The sequence below is a fragment of the Pyxicephalus adspersus genome, chromosome 5 (genome assembly GCF_032062135.1).
Source record: "Pyxicephalus adspersus chromosome 5, UCB_Pads_2.0, whole genome shotgun sequence".
NCBI lineage: Eukaryota > Metazoa > Chordata > Amphibia > Anura > Pyxicephalidae > Pyxicephalus > Pyxicephalus adspersus.
This window is the reverse complement of record NC_092862.1, coordinates 60,459,686-60,472,380: the sequence shown is the minus strand read 5'-3', so window position 1 is coordinate 60,472,380 and position 12,695 is coordinate 60,459,686. Positions and strand designations below refer to the sequence as shown.

Below are 12,695 nucleotides of genomic sequence, written 5' to 3'. Positions count from 1 at the left end.
TTTTATTAAAGGATGTTTCAATAAAAAACAGAAAAACAACAAAAACCACCTACAAGGTTACAACAAATATCAATATACCTTTTAAACTTTTAACTTCTAACTTTTAAAAACCTTTTATCAATATAAATTTTAAACATAACCATAGCTATAGTTGGCATTTCTACTAAACAGTATCTATAACAGGAAAATCATTATCCAGAATTCTCAGCATATACCATTCAGTATGTTGAATTGTATTCACAATCTGGCGTTTTATTGAGTTAGGCTGAGTCTCTATATATGATTCCCATGTATTAAAAAAGTTTCTAACCTTGGTTTCTTTATCTGATGACGCTTCTATCCAAGCTGTTCTAAAAACATGGACTAGTTTCTCCTTAAAAACCCAGAGTGTTGGTGGATGTGGGTCCAACCATTTATGTAATATCGTTTTCTTGGCTACCAAGGAAAGAATATCTAACAAATTTCGTCCACCCTTAGTATTTCTTGCCCCTTGTAAATTAAATGTACCTAAGATGGCCCATTCCGGGATCAATGGAACATAATTAATCAAAAAAGTAGTAGCATAATGGGCCACCTCTTGCCAGAATTTTTTAATCTTCCAGCAATTCCAAAAGGCATGGTACAAATCTGCCCGAGGGTGAGCACATTTAGAACAATCGGAAGTGGAGGCGTAGCCCATCAAGTATGCACGGTATGGGGGGATATACACCCCATGGTAAATTCTAAGTGTCATTTCTCTATACATTGTAGAAGGGAGAGCAGACCATGCCCTCGAAAATGCTGTCAAGATATCATATTTATGTGCCTTTAAACTTGCTAGAACAATTGATTGGTCAATCTCCTAATACAACCCCCTCCTTTTTTGCCCATCATGGCCCTCATCCATTCTTTGCTAATTACTCTATATGCTTCTTCCTACATCATTTTTTGTAGCTGCTGCTAGAAGAGGAAAGGAATACCATAGAGCACCAGTCTCCAACAGGTGGTCCGCTAGAAAATTTTGGTGGTCCACAGCTCTGGCCGGTGCCACCCCCCGAGCGAATTCAGGGGAAGGACCGGTCAGAGCCACGGACAGTGTCCCCCGTACAAATCCCTGGCTCAGAGAAGTGGGCAGGCTGTCTCTGGACACAACCCGTCCATTCTCCCATTGCAGGCTCAGGGAGTAATGCCATCATGACTTCACTATAGGGGAGTGTCACCCCTTTGAGTGACACCCGGCTCCCCACGCATGCGCGGTCCAGAGCCAATAATTTTAGTGGTCAACGGGACCTAAAATGTTGGGGACCACTGCCATAGAGCATCACTTGAGTGGCACTCAGCAGCAGTTTCAAAGCTTTTTAAAGTATACACAGGCTTTTACATGTGAAATCCATGTACAAAATCTAATTGGAAGATTGTTGTCAAGAGAGAGGTAAAAGAAGAGAAACCCTTTTGTTCCTTGCAATTTTTTTTTATTTTCTGTATACAGCACCTTCATTTTTTTGTGGCACAGTGCAGAGTACAACATAGAAAATCGCAGGTACTAAAAATACCTACATAGTTCATGCACAGTACAAAAAGAACACCCAGCAATACAATTATAAAGCTAATAATAAGATGATAAAAATGCTAATGATAAGATCCAGCAATACCTGTTATTTTGATAGAACAAGTGCAGCAGAGACAAGAAACACTGGTGGACCTTGCAAGTTTATAGTCACAAAAATACTGTTTTTATTATATTGTAATCCTCCCTCTGGTTAATTTTGTCCTAATTGTATTGTCTGTCTAATATCCCATCATGCAACACTGCAGAACTCCTTAAAAATGCTGAGCTCTGTCACTGCAAACAGGCAGCAGATGTTACTAAAAAGCATTAACCTTTTCTCTGCTAGTGCATAGTGTTTACTGGGTTTGGCACATCTGCATAGGAAATAAAACACCAGAGTAAAACAGCCCAGTGTTTTCCTAGATGCACTTTTTCCTAATTTCTTGCATATATATTGCATGTCTTTCTGTTGTAAATATAGTTTGTAACTAAGTCAGAAATATTAGCCAATATATTGTTCTTAAATGACACTCATGTCATAAATTGTGAAACATGCAGACTGCAATAAACAGAAGCAACCAGTTGTAGTGTGGATGAGTCTTATAGGAAACTGTTCCAATTTCTCAGCCTCCCTGTTAGCTCCATCTTTTTAAAAGTACAGTAAGAGAACACTAGGTTTGACTTGAATTGGACAAATTAGGGATAGATATTTGTTTCCACTTACTGTATCTCTGGAATTACTGAAGGTTTTCATGTGAAGGTTTTGCGCAAGTTATCCTTTAGGAGACTTGTTCAGTCTCAACACACATTCCTATTCAACCATTCTTTCTCTATACTGCACCTGATTTGAGACTGAAGTTCCCTAGTTGATATTTCCTTCAATGCTTTTAGTTTCAGAGCTGTAAATAAATAGTCTCCCTTTTTTCTGTGAATAAAGATACAGTCTGGCATATATTATTAGTGGAGACAAACATACATGAGTGTGAGACTGCAGGAAACTTTTGTACTGTCTCCTTTTGCCTGACAGCCTGGACTTGTAGCAGTTTTTTTATTATATTGAATCTCCCTTAAGGTACTGTGACCCAGACTGAACTGCACCAATTATATGTTCTCTGGACAAATTACACTACTAATTATCTACACTACTTAAATTTTACACCCCAAACCACCAGTTTGTAGTGCTGGAGAGCTTTATCCACTGCTTACAAAAAAAGAGTGGTATTTACCTAACCATGTCACTCTACAACATGGGAATTTTTAAAGATACATTTTAAGGAAAGTTTTTTAAATCTCCTATTCTAAACAATCAACGTTATTACATTTTTTTATCTCTTATTTGGCAAAATGTTCTTTCATAGTATTACATTATTTAGTGATTGGAAAGTCCACAGTTGCACGTGCAGACATCCTTTCTTGTACTTTACTTTTCCTTCTAACTTCATTAAGGCTACGTACACACATGCAAAAAGTGTCGTTAGTAAACAAACGATTAACGACTTTTCAATGATTATTTTGAACAATCGTATTGTGCACAATCCTCTACATGCTGAAACGATGCGATCGTTCAAATATAATCCACCAATAATGTACAGAGAAGGTAACACCAAAGGGACTGGGATGGGTGTGTATATTCAGTTTAGGTGTCACTGTCACTGATCAGTTTTAGACTATCACCTCCTATGCTGTTGTTTTTATTTATTGGTAAACTATAATGAGGGTAAAGTGGAGAGATTTTATGACCTCAAAATGTAATTTGCAATGTTATTTACATCAGAGTAAAGATTACTGTCAGTGTTGTGTTTCCACAATATCTTTGTCTAGGTTACCATGTTTTGTTCAGTTTTTACATGTTATTTTCTCTTTTTTTTTTTAAACTCTTTTTTTTTTTTTTTTAACTTTTTAAGGTTTCCAAGTTAAATGGAATTACTCGATTATCATCATCGGGTTCTAATGCAGTCGGTGCCAAAAAGACAAGAGACGCGAGACCTTCACCGTCCAAAACTGTGAAGTATACTGCAACGGTGACCAAGGGAACTGTCACATACACCAAAGCCAAGAAAGAACTGGAAAAGGCAACCAAACTGAATCACAGCAAAACCAGTTCATCTGTTCACCAAACAATCTCAGGGACCACAGAAAGCAGCAATGCAAAAACTCGTAAACAGGTGCTATCTCTTTCCACATCCAAGCCCAACTGTGCCACTGGTATTAACTGTGTCAAGATAAATGGCAAGTTGAACAAAAAGATGTGCACTAGGGAGGAGGGAAGGCAGTTAAGGGAAGGACTGCGTAATTCAAAAAGGCGTCTGGAAGAAGCAAACCACCCCAACAAGGCACAGCCTTTAGTAAAAAAAATGAAAGTATCTGCCAGCTTGCCTGAAGTTAGAAGCAAGAGGCTTGCGGTGGAGAAAGTGGTGCTTAATGGACATATAAAGAAAGAAGTGCCAGAGAAGATGCTGGAGAGAAACCGGCCAAAGCGGGTCTCAGCAGCCAACAGCACATCAGTTACACAAACCCGCAGTAAGACAGAAGATGCTGGCTGTGAAAATCGTTCTACCTCGCACACAGATTCCTTGCACAAAACACTGGACTCTAAGCCAGAAAGACACGCTGAGAGGCCCAAGTGTGTAGCCATGTGTGAGATCCCTGTCCTCCGACCCTCTGCCAAGGAGTTCCATGATCCTCTGATCTACATTGAATCCATCCGAGCCCAAGTGGAGAAGTTTGGGATGTGCACAGTGATCCCCCCACCAGACTGGAGACCCGAATGCAAACTGAACGATGAAATGCGCTTTGTAACCCAGATTCAACACATCCACAAGCTAGGTAGACGATGGGGTCCGAATGTGCAGCGGCTGGCTTGCATCAAGAAGCACCTCAAATCTCAGGGCATCACCATGGATGAGCTTCCACTCATAGGTAATAATATTACTATTATACCAGCTTAACAAAGCTGTGTTTCAATAGGATGAGTATAGTGGAATACACATTTCTGCATATCATGTTGTGTTTATTCCAAACTGTTTTCATAACATTGAAGAACTTATAAGTACTAATAGCGATTTTCCTTCCCAAATATCTCTTCCCTCTGTTGTCTTTGTAGTTCCTCTGTAGTGATCCAAAAAAGACAAAATAATGTTTGTAAAAAATTATATCTTTTAAGATCATTAAAATTCTAAATAATCTCTTTACCAATCAAGCAAAAAAATAAAATAAAAGGTAATAAAAATTCTGGGTTGAGAAGGAATGTCAATTTAGAAATGTACCAAGCCTTTTTGTGATCTGTATTTTCATTGCTTGTTTATGTCAAACTGGTCAATGTATTCATTTTCCACTTTACTACATCTGCATCTAATTATTTTTATTCATATTGGTTTGCAGTATCTTTTGCTTCTTGATCCTTTTCTTTTTGTTCAAGCTTGTGTTTAGCCACTTATTTTTGCATTGTGTTCTTTGTTTGCTTTTTTAAACCACAGCCCTTTATAGTCCAATTACCACAATGTCAAAAGCCCAAGCATGCTTGCTTTAAAAAAAAAAAGCTGTCGCCATGTTTGTCTTACCACACACCAAAGGTTTGGTTACATGAAAAAGTGTACAAACATACACAGGATGATTTGACATGCCTTACACGTTTGTCTAATAAAATACTTAATAATTTAAGAACAATAGTCTGGCTCAAAGGAACTACATTTCCAGCAAGTTCTTGTTGTCCTTCATCCCCACTTTCTGTGTGCAAGGGTGCTTTGTGTGAATGTGTCCTTCAGTTTATCTTAAGGACACAGGTACTTTCTGTAGGGCTCTTATGCCATGAGCACAATACTCATTTTACAAGGGGGGCAATGTACTAATAGTTCATAATCTTTAGGCAGATAGAGTTTCCTGGCATTGTATGAGAACTGTTTTGACCTGACTTTTCAGTCTTTTTTCCAATCTTTGAGAATAAATTAGTTCATATTACAAGCAGCTGGATAGGTCAGATGTATATTTAAAGCTCTTTTACTGCTTGTTAAACCTTATAAATACTGTATTACTGTAGATACTTTAATGCCCATAGTCAGGCCCTGTGCATTTTTAGTTAGTGTTAGGGAATTGGAGGTTCTTTTAGTTACAGAAATATCCATTGGCCTTTTACTAATCAGTAATAGTACATAGCCCCCCTTAATCTTTCACTTTATTTTCGTGTCTCAAATTAGTAGTCTAAAGCTTATTTTAAATGTTTTACGTAAAACATTGAAATGTTTCTGCTTTTCAAACCCCAGTGATATCAAGTTTTATGATGTTATACCATCTTTGAGACATGATTCAATACACAGTCAATCTTGGGGCCGTAATAATGACCTACATTTTTTTATCCCGGTCTATCAGTCTGTTAATCTTTAACGGAGTCTGGAAAATACTCTGCTGTTAGTCCAAGACACACGTTAAAGTCATTTGTCTTATAATGGTTTAATTAATTTTGACAGCAGAGAAATATACCAAAGTGCTTAACAAGGTACTAAGGTGGTTCAGGTATTGAATCATATCTCCTTCAATGAATGCACAAGTCGGTCAGCTCAGACATGAAGTGTGGGAATGTTAACTTTTGTTTTTACAATAGTAGAATGATTTTTCCAAATGCCCATATGCAGTCCCAACCTATTTTTATTGTGCCATAGGTTGTCAAAAAACCTTAAAGAATTCTTGACTTAAGCTAAATTAATGCATCCGTAATAATGAAGGAAGAAAACTGTTTTGCAGTTATTGACCTGGAAGCAATTTACAAATGTTCTTTTAGAATTATGTACATTTTAACCTTTTTATGTGCAAGTATGTGCAAAAAAAGAACTTGGTTAAAGCCAGATTGTCCTCCTGTCTGCTGACACTACCATGCATATATCTTACAGATATATATTTATATATTACGGGTTGTCACAAGGTTTTGTTGGGTTTAAGTGATGTAGACCTTGAACTCAGCACACATAAAGTGCGATAGGATAGAGAAGATATGGGTTGGTGGGTTGGAAGAGGCAGGATTTTTATTAAATTTTAGATTTAACTATTACCATGGAATCATATATTCCAAGTAGAGGGTCAGGCCCCTTTTCAAAATATTTTGCCCTGGGATGTGATCCTGCGGGTGTCTCCTCACTTGTGACAACTCTAAGTACATATGTGGAGTTCCCTAAGAAACCACAAATGTTTTAAAGCCTATTTTTAAAAACTGATTTCTCTCTGTTTCTTTGTGGTGATGAGCCTACTAGGCATTCAAGAATCTTTCACATCGCTTTGTCACGAGAGAAGACCGGGCCAGAGAAGCCCCAATGTGCCCCTGCTTCCAGAATTCCACTTATCATTTTTTAACTTCTTTGTCTAATTATTATACATATAATACATCACCACCATGCTGACACTGAAACAGACTGGAGGTTATGTATTATAACCTTGCTGATCTGAGGCCAAATGAAAGTGAAGCACACATCCATACAGTGATTTTCAGATTGTGTCCTGAACAGCGCTTCTTGATCTCTGCCACTTAATGGTTTGGAGATACCAGCACGTACTTCTGAGAATGTCTGGTGTCCAGCAATGTACTGATATCTGCAAGTGGTAATGGGCAACAATCAAAGTCAATCCTAATGTTGGTCAAGACCTTTAGGTAAGTAGTAAGTCACAATGATTTTAAGCCAGAAGCCCTGGGAAACAAAAGTAAGCCAATCCTTTTTCGTCCTGTTGCTTTCTTGTGTACACCATATGTTAGATTGTGAGTATTAGGGCTCTTTAGAAGATATTTTTTCCATATCTCTGGGTATTTCTGAGCATAGCTTTGTCTTTGTGAGAATTCTTTTTGTTCCTTAACCATTTTCCTGGTCACCTGCAATAAAGTACAAACTTGCACTTAAAATGTGCAACAGTTTTTAGTAATACATATTTAGCACGCATGCTCTTTAGAACAGATTGTTTTTAGCAGCCCATACTACAAAACATATTCTTCAATGGTAGGTTTAAAAAACCGCATTCAAGATGCCGTGGTCTGCATTGGATGCACCCATATATTAGGTGAAGCTGGAACTCCCCATCCTTCTATGTGAAGAGAGAGATGTAAAGTTTTTGCTTTTCGTTACTTATTTTTTTGTGGTGGTATGTATATATATATATATTTTTATTCTTTATCTAAGTCCCTTAGGGACTTGGATAAAGAATAATAGTTTACCAAAAAAACTTTTAAGTTTTTATTGTTATTTGTGGCTTTTTCGGGGAGCTTTCCTTCCACTTCCTGTCCTGGTGATAGCAAGAGAAGTAATAGGAGGTGAGGGTGTCACTGGACTAAGAGGGCAATAAAAATCTCACCTAAAGCGTGATTTTGTTTGTGTCTCTGTATACATATAGTCTGCTATAACCTTTATGCCTATCTTTGTGATACCCTGTCACCAGGACAGAAACTAATAAAAAGGTATGCACCCCTACAGCTAAAGCTTTTTTTGGAACGGAGTCAAATTATGCAAAGGTTGTCCCCACATAAGTTGTATACTCTTGTAATGTGTAAGACATCCAAAGCTATATTGCTGTTGAAAATAATACCATTGCAAGTTTCTAATTTTATTTTTTTCCCATAACCTCCACACAGGGGGCTGTGAGCTAGATCTGGCTCAGTTTTTCCAACTTATCAATGACATGGGTGGCATGCAGCAAGTGACAGACCTCAAGAAATGGAACAAACTGGCAGACATGCTTCGCATCCCCAAAACTGCACAGGATCGACTGGCAAAACTGCAAGAGGCTTACTGTCAGTACCTGCTCTCATATGACTCCCTTTCCCCTGAGGAGCACAAGAAACTGGAGAAAGAAGTTTTGCAGGAGAAAGAAAACCTGGAAAAGAAGAAAGGTCCACTGGAGGGGCAGGCAGAAAATGCTTATAGATTACATTTGCTCCCTAGATATGAGCCCAAAAATGGATTAATTAATGGAGTTGTACACCGCAATGGCCTACGTGGTAAGCTGAAAGAGATGGATGTTCCTCCAAAAAATGGCAGAAGAAGGCTTTTCACTCTGGAAAAAGAATACACAGAGGAGGAACCTGAAGATAAAAGTTTATTTGGTGACCTTCACAAGTGCATCTACAAGGTAGGTCAGGTAGTGTTCTCGAGCGCGTGTCAATTACTTGAGTGCACAAATGCCTAGAATTATTTTTCAAATTTGTTTTTCCCCAAAAAATGGCATCAATAAAAGTTCAATATGCATTGATATATTTAGAAGCATATCATGTTCATCATCAACAGAGACAATATTTTATACTATATGTACTTTTTAACATATGTGTAACATATGATATTAGCATAACGCACGTCAATTGGCTTTAGTATGCCCAGCAAATGGTGCCTATTCATAGACTGATCAGTAGAAAGTGACATGCTGAACATGCTGGCAGTTTACCTAGGTAACTAAAGCAGGCCAAACTCCGTAATAGCAAGAAGTTGTGGTGATGGGCAATTTATCTTGACAGATCTGTGAACTAGAAACCCATACACTGGTTTGTCTACTTGTCCAGTTTATACCATTACTAAGTTTTAGTTATGAAATGGCTTTGCTGGTAAATACATAGATATTAGCCATTTTGTAACCACAATATGTTATATTGTAAATATATACTCCTAACATAAAGTCAGTAGCTTTTTTCTTAAATCACACTAAAGCTAAAATTGAAACTGTATATAATTTACTTTCTATGGTTCCATGCTCCCTCTCATGGTAATTTACCAAACAAATGTTTGAATAAAAGTGTGAAATGTGAAATAAAATCTTTGTGGATCACAGTGGTTTATAATGTACTTTAAAAATGGTTTCCATGGAATTGTAGAAACAAGTTTAATACATTTGGGTGTTCACATTCTGTGTTGTCTCCAGGGAAGGTCCATGTCTCTCACCACTTTCTTCCGGACAGCAAGGAACGTCATGAACATGTGTTTCAATAAAGAGCCAACTGTAGCAGAGGTTGAGGTGAGTTAATGTTGCAGCCAGATTACTGAATAGTCTCCATCACAACTACTTGGAACAGCATTCCTTTCTGACTGTGCAACTAAAGTGTTATAAAAACTACAAGGGCTGTAAATAATAAAATATAAAGCCTTAGATGAAATTTCACCAAAAAGTATAAGTGAATCTAATATATATATTTTTTAAAGCAAGGTTGACAAAAGGCGTTTTGTTTCATCAGGACAATGCACCAGCACACAAGTCAGCTGTAGCAATGGCCACAATTCATTAATGTGGCTTTGATTTGTTAGAACACCCACCGTATTGGCCAGATATGGCCCCATCGGACTATTATCTATTTGGAATTTTAAAGAATTACTTCAAGGGGAAGAAATTTTACTCTGATGATGATGTCATCAAGGCTGTTGAGGACTTCCTTGAGGGCCAAGATGTTGAGTTCTATAAAAAGGGTATAAAGGCCTTAAAATAAAGATCTGAAAGGTGCATTTTGCTTCATAGAGAAAAAACTGAAAATGTATATAAAGAAATGTTCCTAGCTTTTGTCTATATGGTTGAGGCTCATTACTTGTCAAACAGCCCTTGTATGTTTATGAATTTACCTTGCAGTTTTTCAGTAGAACTGAAATTAACCCAATAAAACAAATACAAAACACATCCTATTTATTTTTACTGTATATACTGTATACACAAAACAACTATACTACAACTTTACTTTAAGTACTGAAGCATCTCAAATGTGTACTTTTTCTTCTTTTTTGGTTGGTCTCATCACAGAATCATTAGCTACTCCCAAGGATGGGACCAATTTGATTGATTTGGTGTAAATAGTTTGTTCATTCATGGTTTTGTTTCTTGAAAATATGTCCTGCAAAAAAGTCAGTGCTTCCTCTTTATGATTGCACATATCTTTTGCTCCTTAGTTAAACATGTATTTGCCTTTCGGCAAGCAGAGCATGTATGTCTCTGAACATGAGTGGCCAAAACCAGGACCATCCTCTCACTTTTCACACTGTGGTACTAGGGTTCCAAGTTTAAATCGTGTGTGTGTGTGTGTGTTATTTGCAGGACTGAAAAATTGTAAAAACAGAATATTAAAAAGATGATAAATATGTCATAAGCCAGTAAATTTGAATAAATTACAGCTGCCATACAAGTGTGCTATATATAGTACCATTGTTTTCAACAACTCTACCATAGTACATGTACAATTCCCCAGTCATGAACCATTTTTGCTGACCTGAATTACACCATGAGCCAAAATCATGGCCAGCTGTTTGTAATAATCTTTAGTGTACATGTTATGTATGTTCTTGTTGGGCTGTCCAAACTTGCTGGAACAAAATAAATCTACTGCATTGAAACAGGATTGTGAAATATAAAGGAATCTCAGCAGTTCATCTATCATTGCATAGGTCATTTTAGGACAGAATATAGAGTAAACTGCATTTTTTATGGGGTTTCTGTTGTGTTCTAATGATTTAGTGATAGACTGAAGGTTTTTATATATGCCTATATATATATATATATATATATATATATATATATATATATAGAAAAATGACTGCTGTAATCTACAACTGAATATATATTTAGATGGACCTACAGCTTGCAGCAGTCAGACAGTGTTTTCATATGACTTTTAACCTTCTGCTGCATCACATTGCAAATCCCTAAAGGGAAAATTATGATTTGGCAGAACTCAATCTGGAACCTTAGCTATTTTAAAAAGGATTATAGTTTTTTTGAGTCATTTAGATCTAGTAAATTAACTTGGACCCTTAAATCATTCTTTTAAGCACATAACACTCGATGGGAACAATCTACCTAATAAATAGAAAATGTTCACTTAGCAAAGTTAATATTCTTGTAGATTATTGCATAAAGTGAGGGAGCTGTGTTCACTTTAATCATCCAAATATGCACAAGCAAAAATCCATTTTTATAAATTCTCCTGAACAGAATTACTTACAGTGAACAACATACCTTCCCCTTATTTAAAAAGCAAAGTTAAAATGTACTTTGCAAATTGCACAGTATGAATTTGTTCCACAGTAATTAGTTTAAAAGGTCTCTTTTCCCTAAGTATATTAATCCTTATGTGTTCCCATGTATCAAGGATACTCTGAGAAGCTGTGGCTTGTGTTATTGTAAGCCTAAGTACCTCTTTTTGTAAGCCCTCAGCCTTGTAATTTCTGAATAAATCCATAACACAAACCTTTTCCCACTTAATTGTAGTTAGCATTAGGTTATTACATGGTTTTATTTCACGCCCCTCATACAGAATACATTTTGTATGTGCACCTACAGGCACACCTGTTTTTGTTTCATCTTTCTCATCAATGTCCAAGCGAGTCACTCTACTAGTTCTACATTCCACCATGAAAGATTAGGGATAATCATATCATATGTGTGGATCCTTCTGAAATAATAAATAAACATACTTTTGCCAGACAATTAACCAGCCTTGTTCTTTAAAAAATTTGCCCATGTTAAGCATTGGCCTCTTGCTTCCTTATATAGTGTAATACAGGCACCACAATAAGCACTAAAAAGATTACAATTGTATAAAGCAGGAAAAATTATAATGAATAATAACTATAATCCTTATTACAGCAAGAATATTGGCGGATTGTTGAACAGAAGTCTTGCCATGTGGCTGTGCATTGCGGTAAGGTCGATACAAATACTCATGGAAGTGGATTTCCTGTGGGAAAAGCAGAACCCTTTTCAAGGTGAGATAGTTGTCACATTCTCACTCACAATATCCTGAAAAATCAACCGTATTTATATTCTAGTGGCCTTTTCATGTGTTTTGTAGGCATGGATGGAATCTCACAGTACTCCCCAATAATTCAGGATCCATCCTGCGACACCTTGGTGCTGTGCCTGGTGAGTAATTTGCGCTTCTACTTTAAATTATATTTATTGTAAGGATATTAAGCTTTTTGTTAGTAAAAAAAAAAAGTTGGTGAATGATTTAGCATAGCACCGCAAAGACAATCCTGTTAAAAAAGGGGAATGTTAGAGCGGTAATCCTTTTGTATAAAACAAGTTGGTTGTTCATGTACTTTGGCTTATTGTTCTCTCTGGTATGTTTCTCTTCCTGAGTCCAGCAGTGTACTTATAATATAGTTTGTTACTCCTTGTCTTGTAAGTGATACTGCATAAATGTCCTTTATACTGAGTAATAATAGTT

General features: G+C 36.8%; 1 protein-coding gene across 3 annotated transcripts in view; it reads left to right on the top strand.

The window, feature by feature from the left end:
• Positions 1-12,695, top strand: part of JARID2 (jumonji and AT-rich interaction domain containing 2) — a 92,080-nt gene that overhangs the window by 61,588 nt on the left and 17,797 nt on the right. For all 3 annotated transcript variants that reach the window (XM_072411668.1, XM_072411666.1, XM_072411667.1), the window contains exons 7-11: positions 3,433-4,447; positions 8,133-8,629; positions 9,410-9,502; positions 12,113-12,231; positions 12,318-12,388. In XM_072411668.1, coding sequence (XP_072267769.1) covers positions 3,433-4,447; positions 8,133-8,629; positions 9,410-9,502; positions 12,113-12,231; positions 12,318-12,388 — 1,795 coding nt within the window. The remainder of the gene's footprint in view (positions 1-3,432; positions 4,448-8,132; positions 8,630-9,409; positions 9,503-12,112; positions 12,232-12,317; positions 12,389-12,695) is intronic.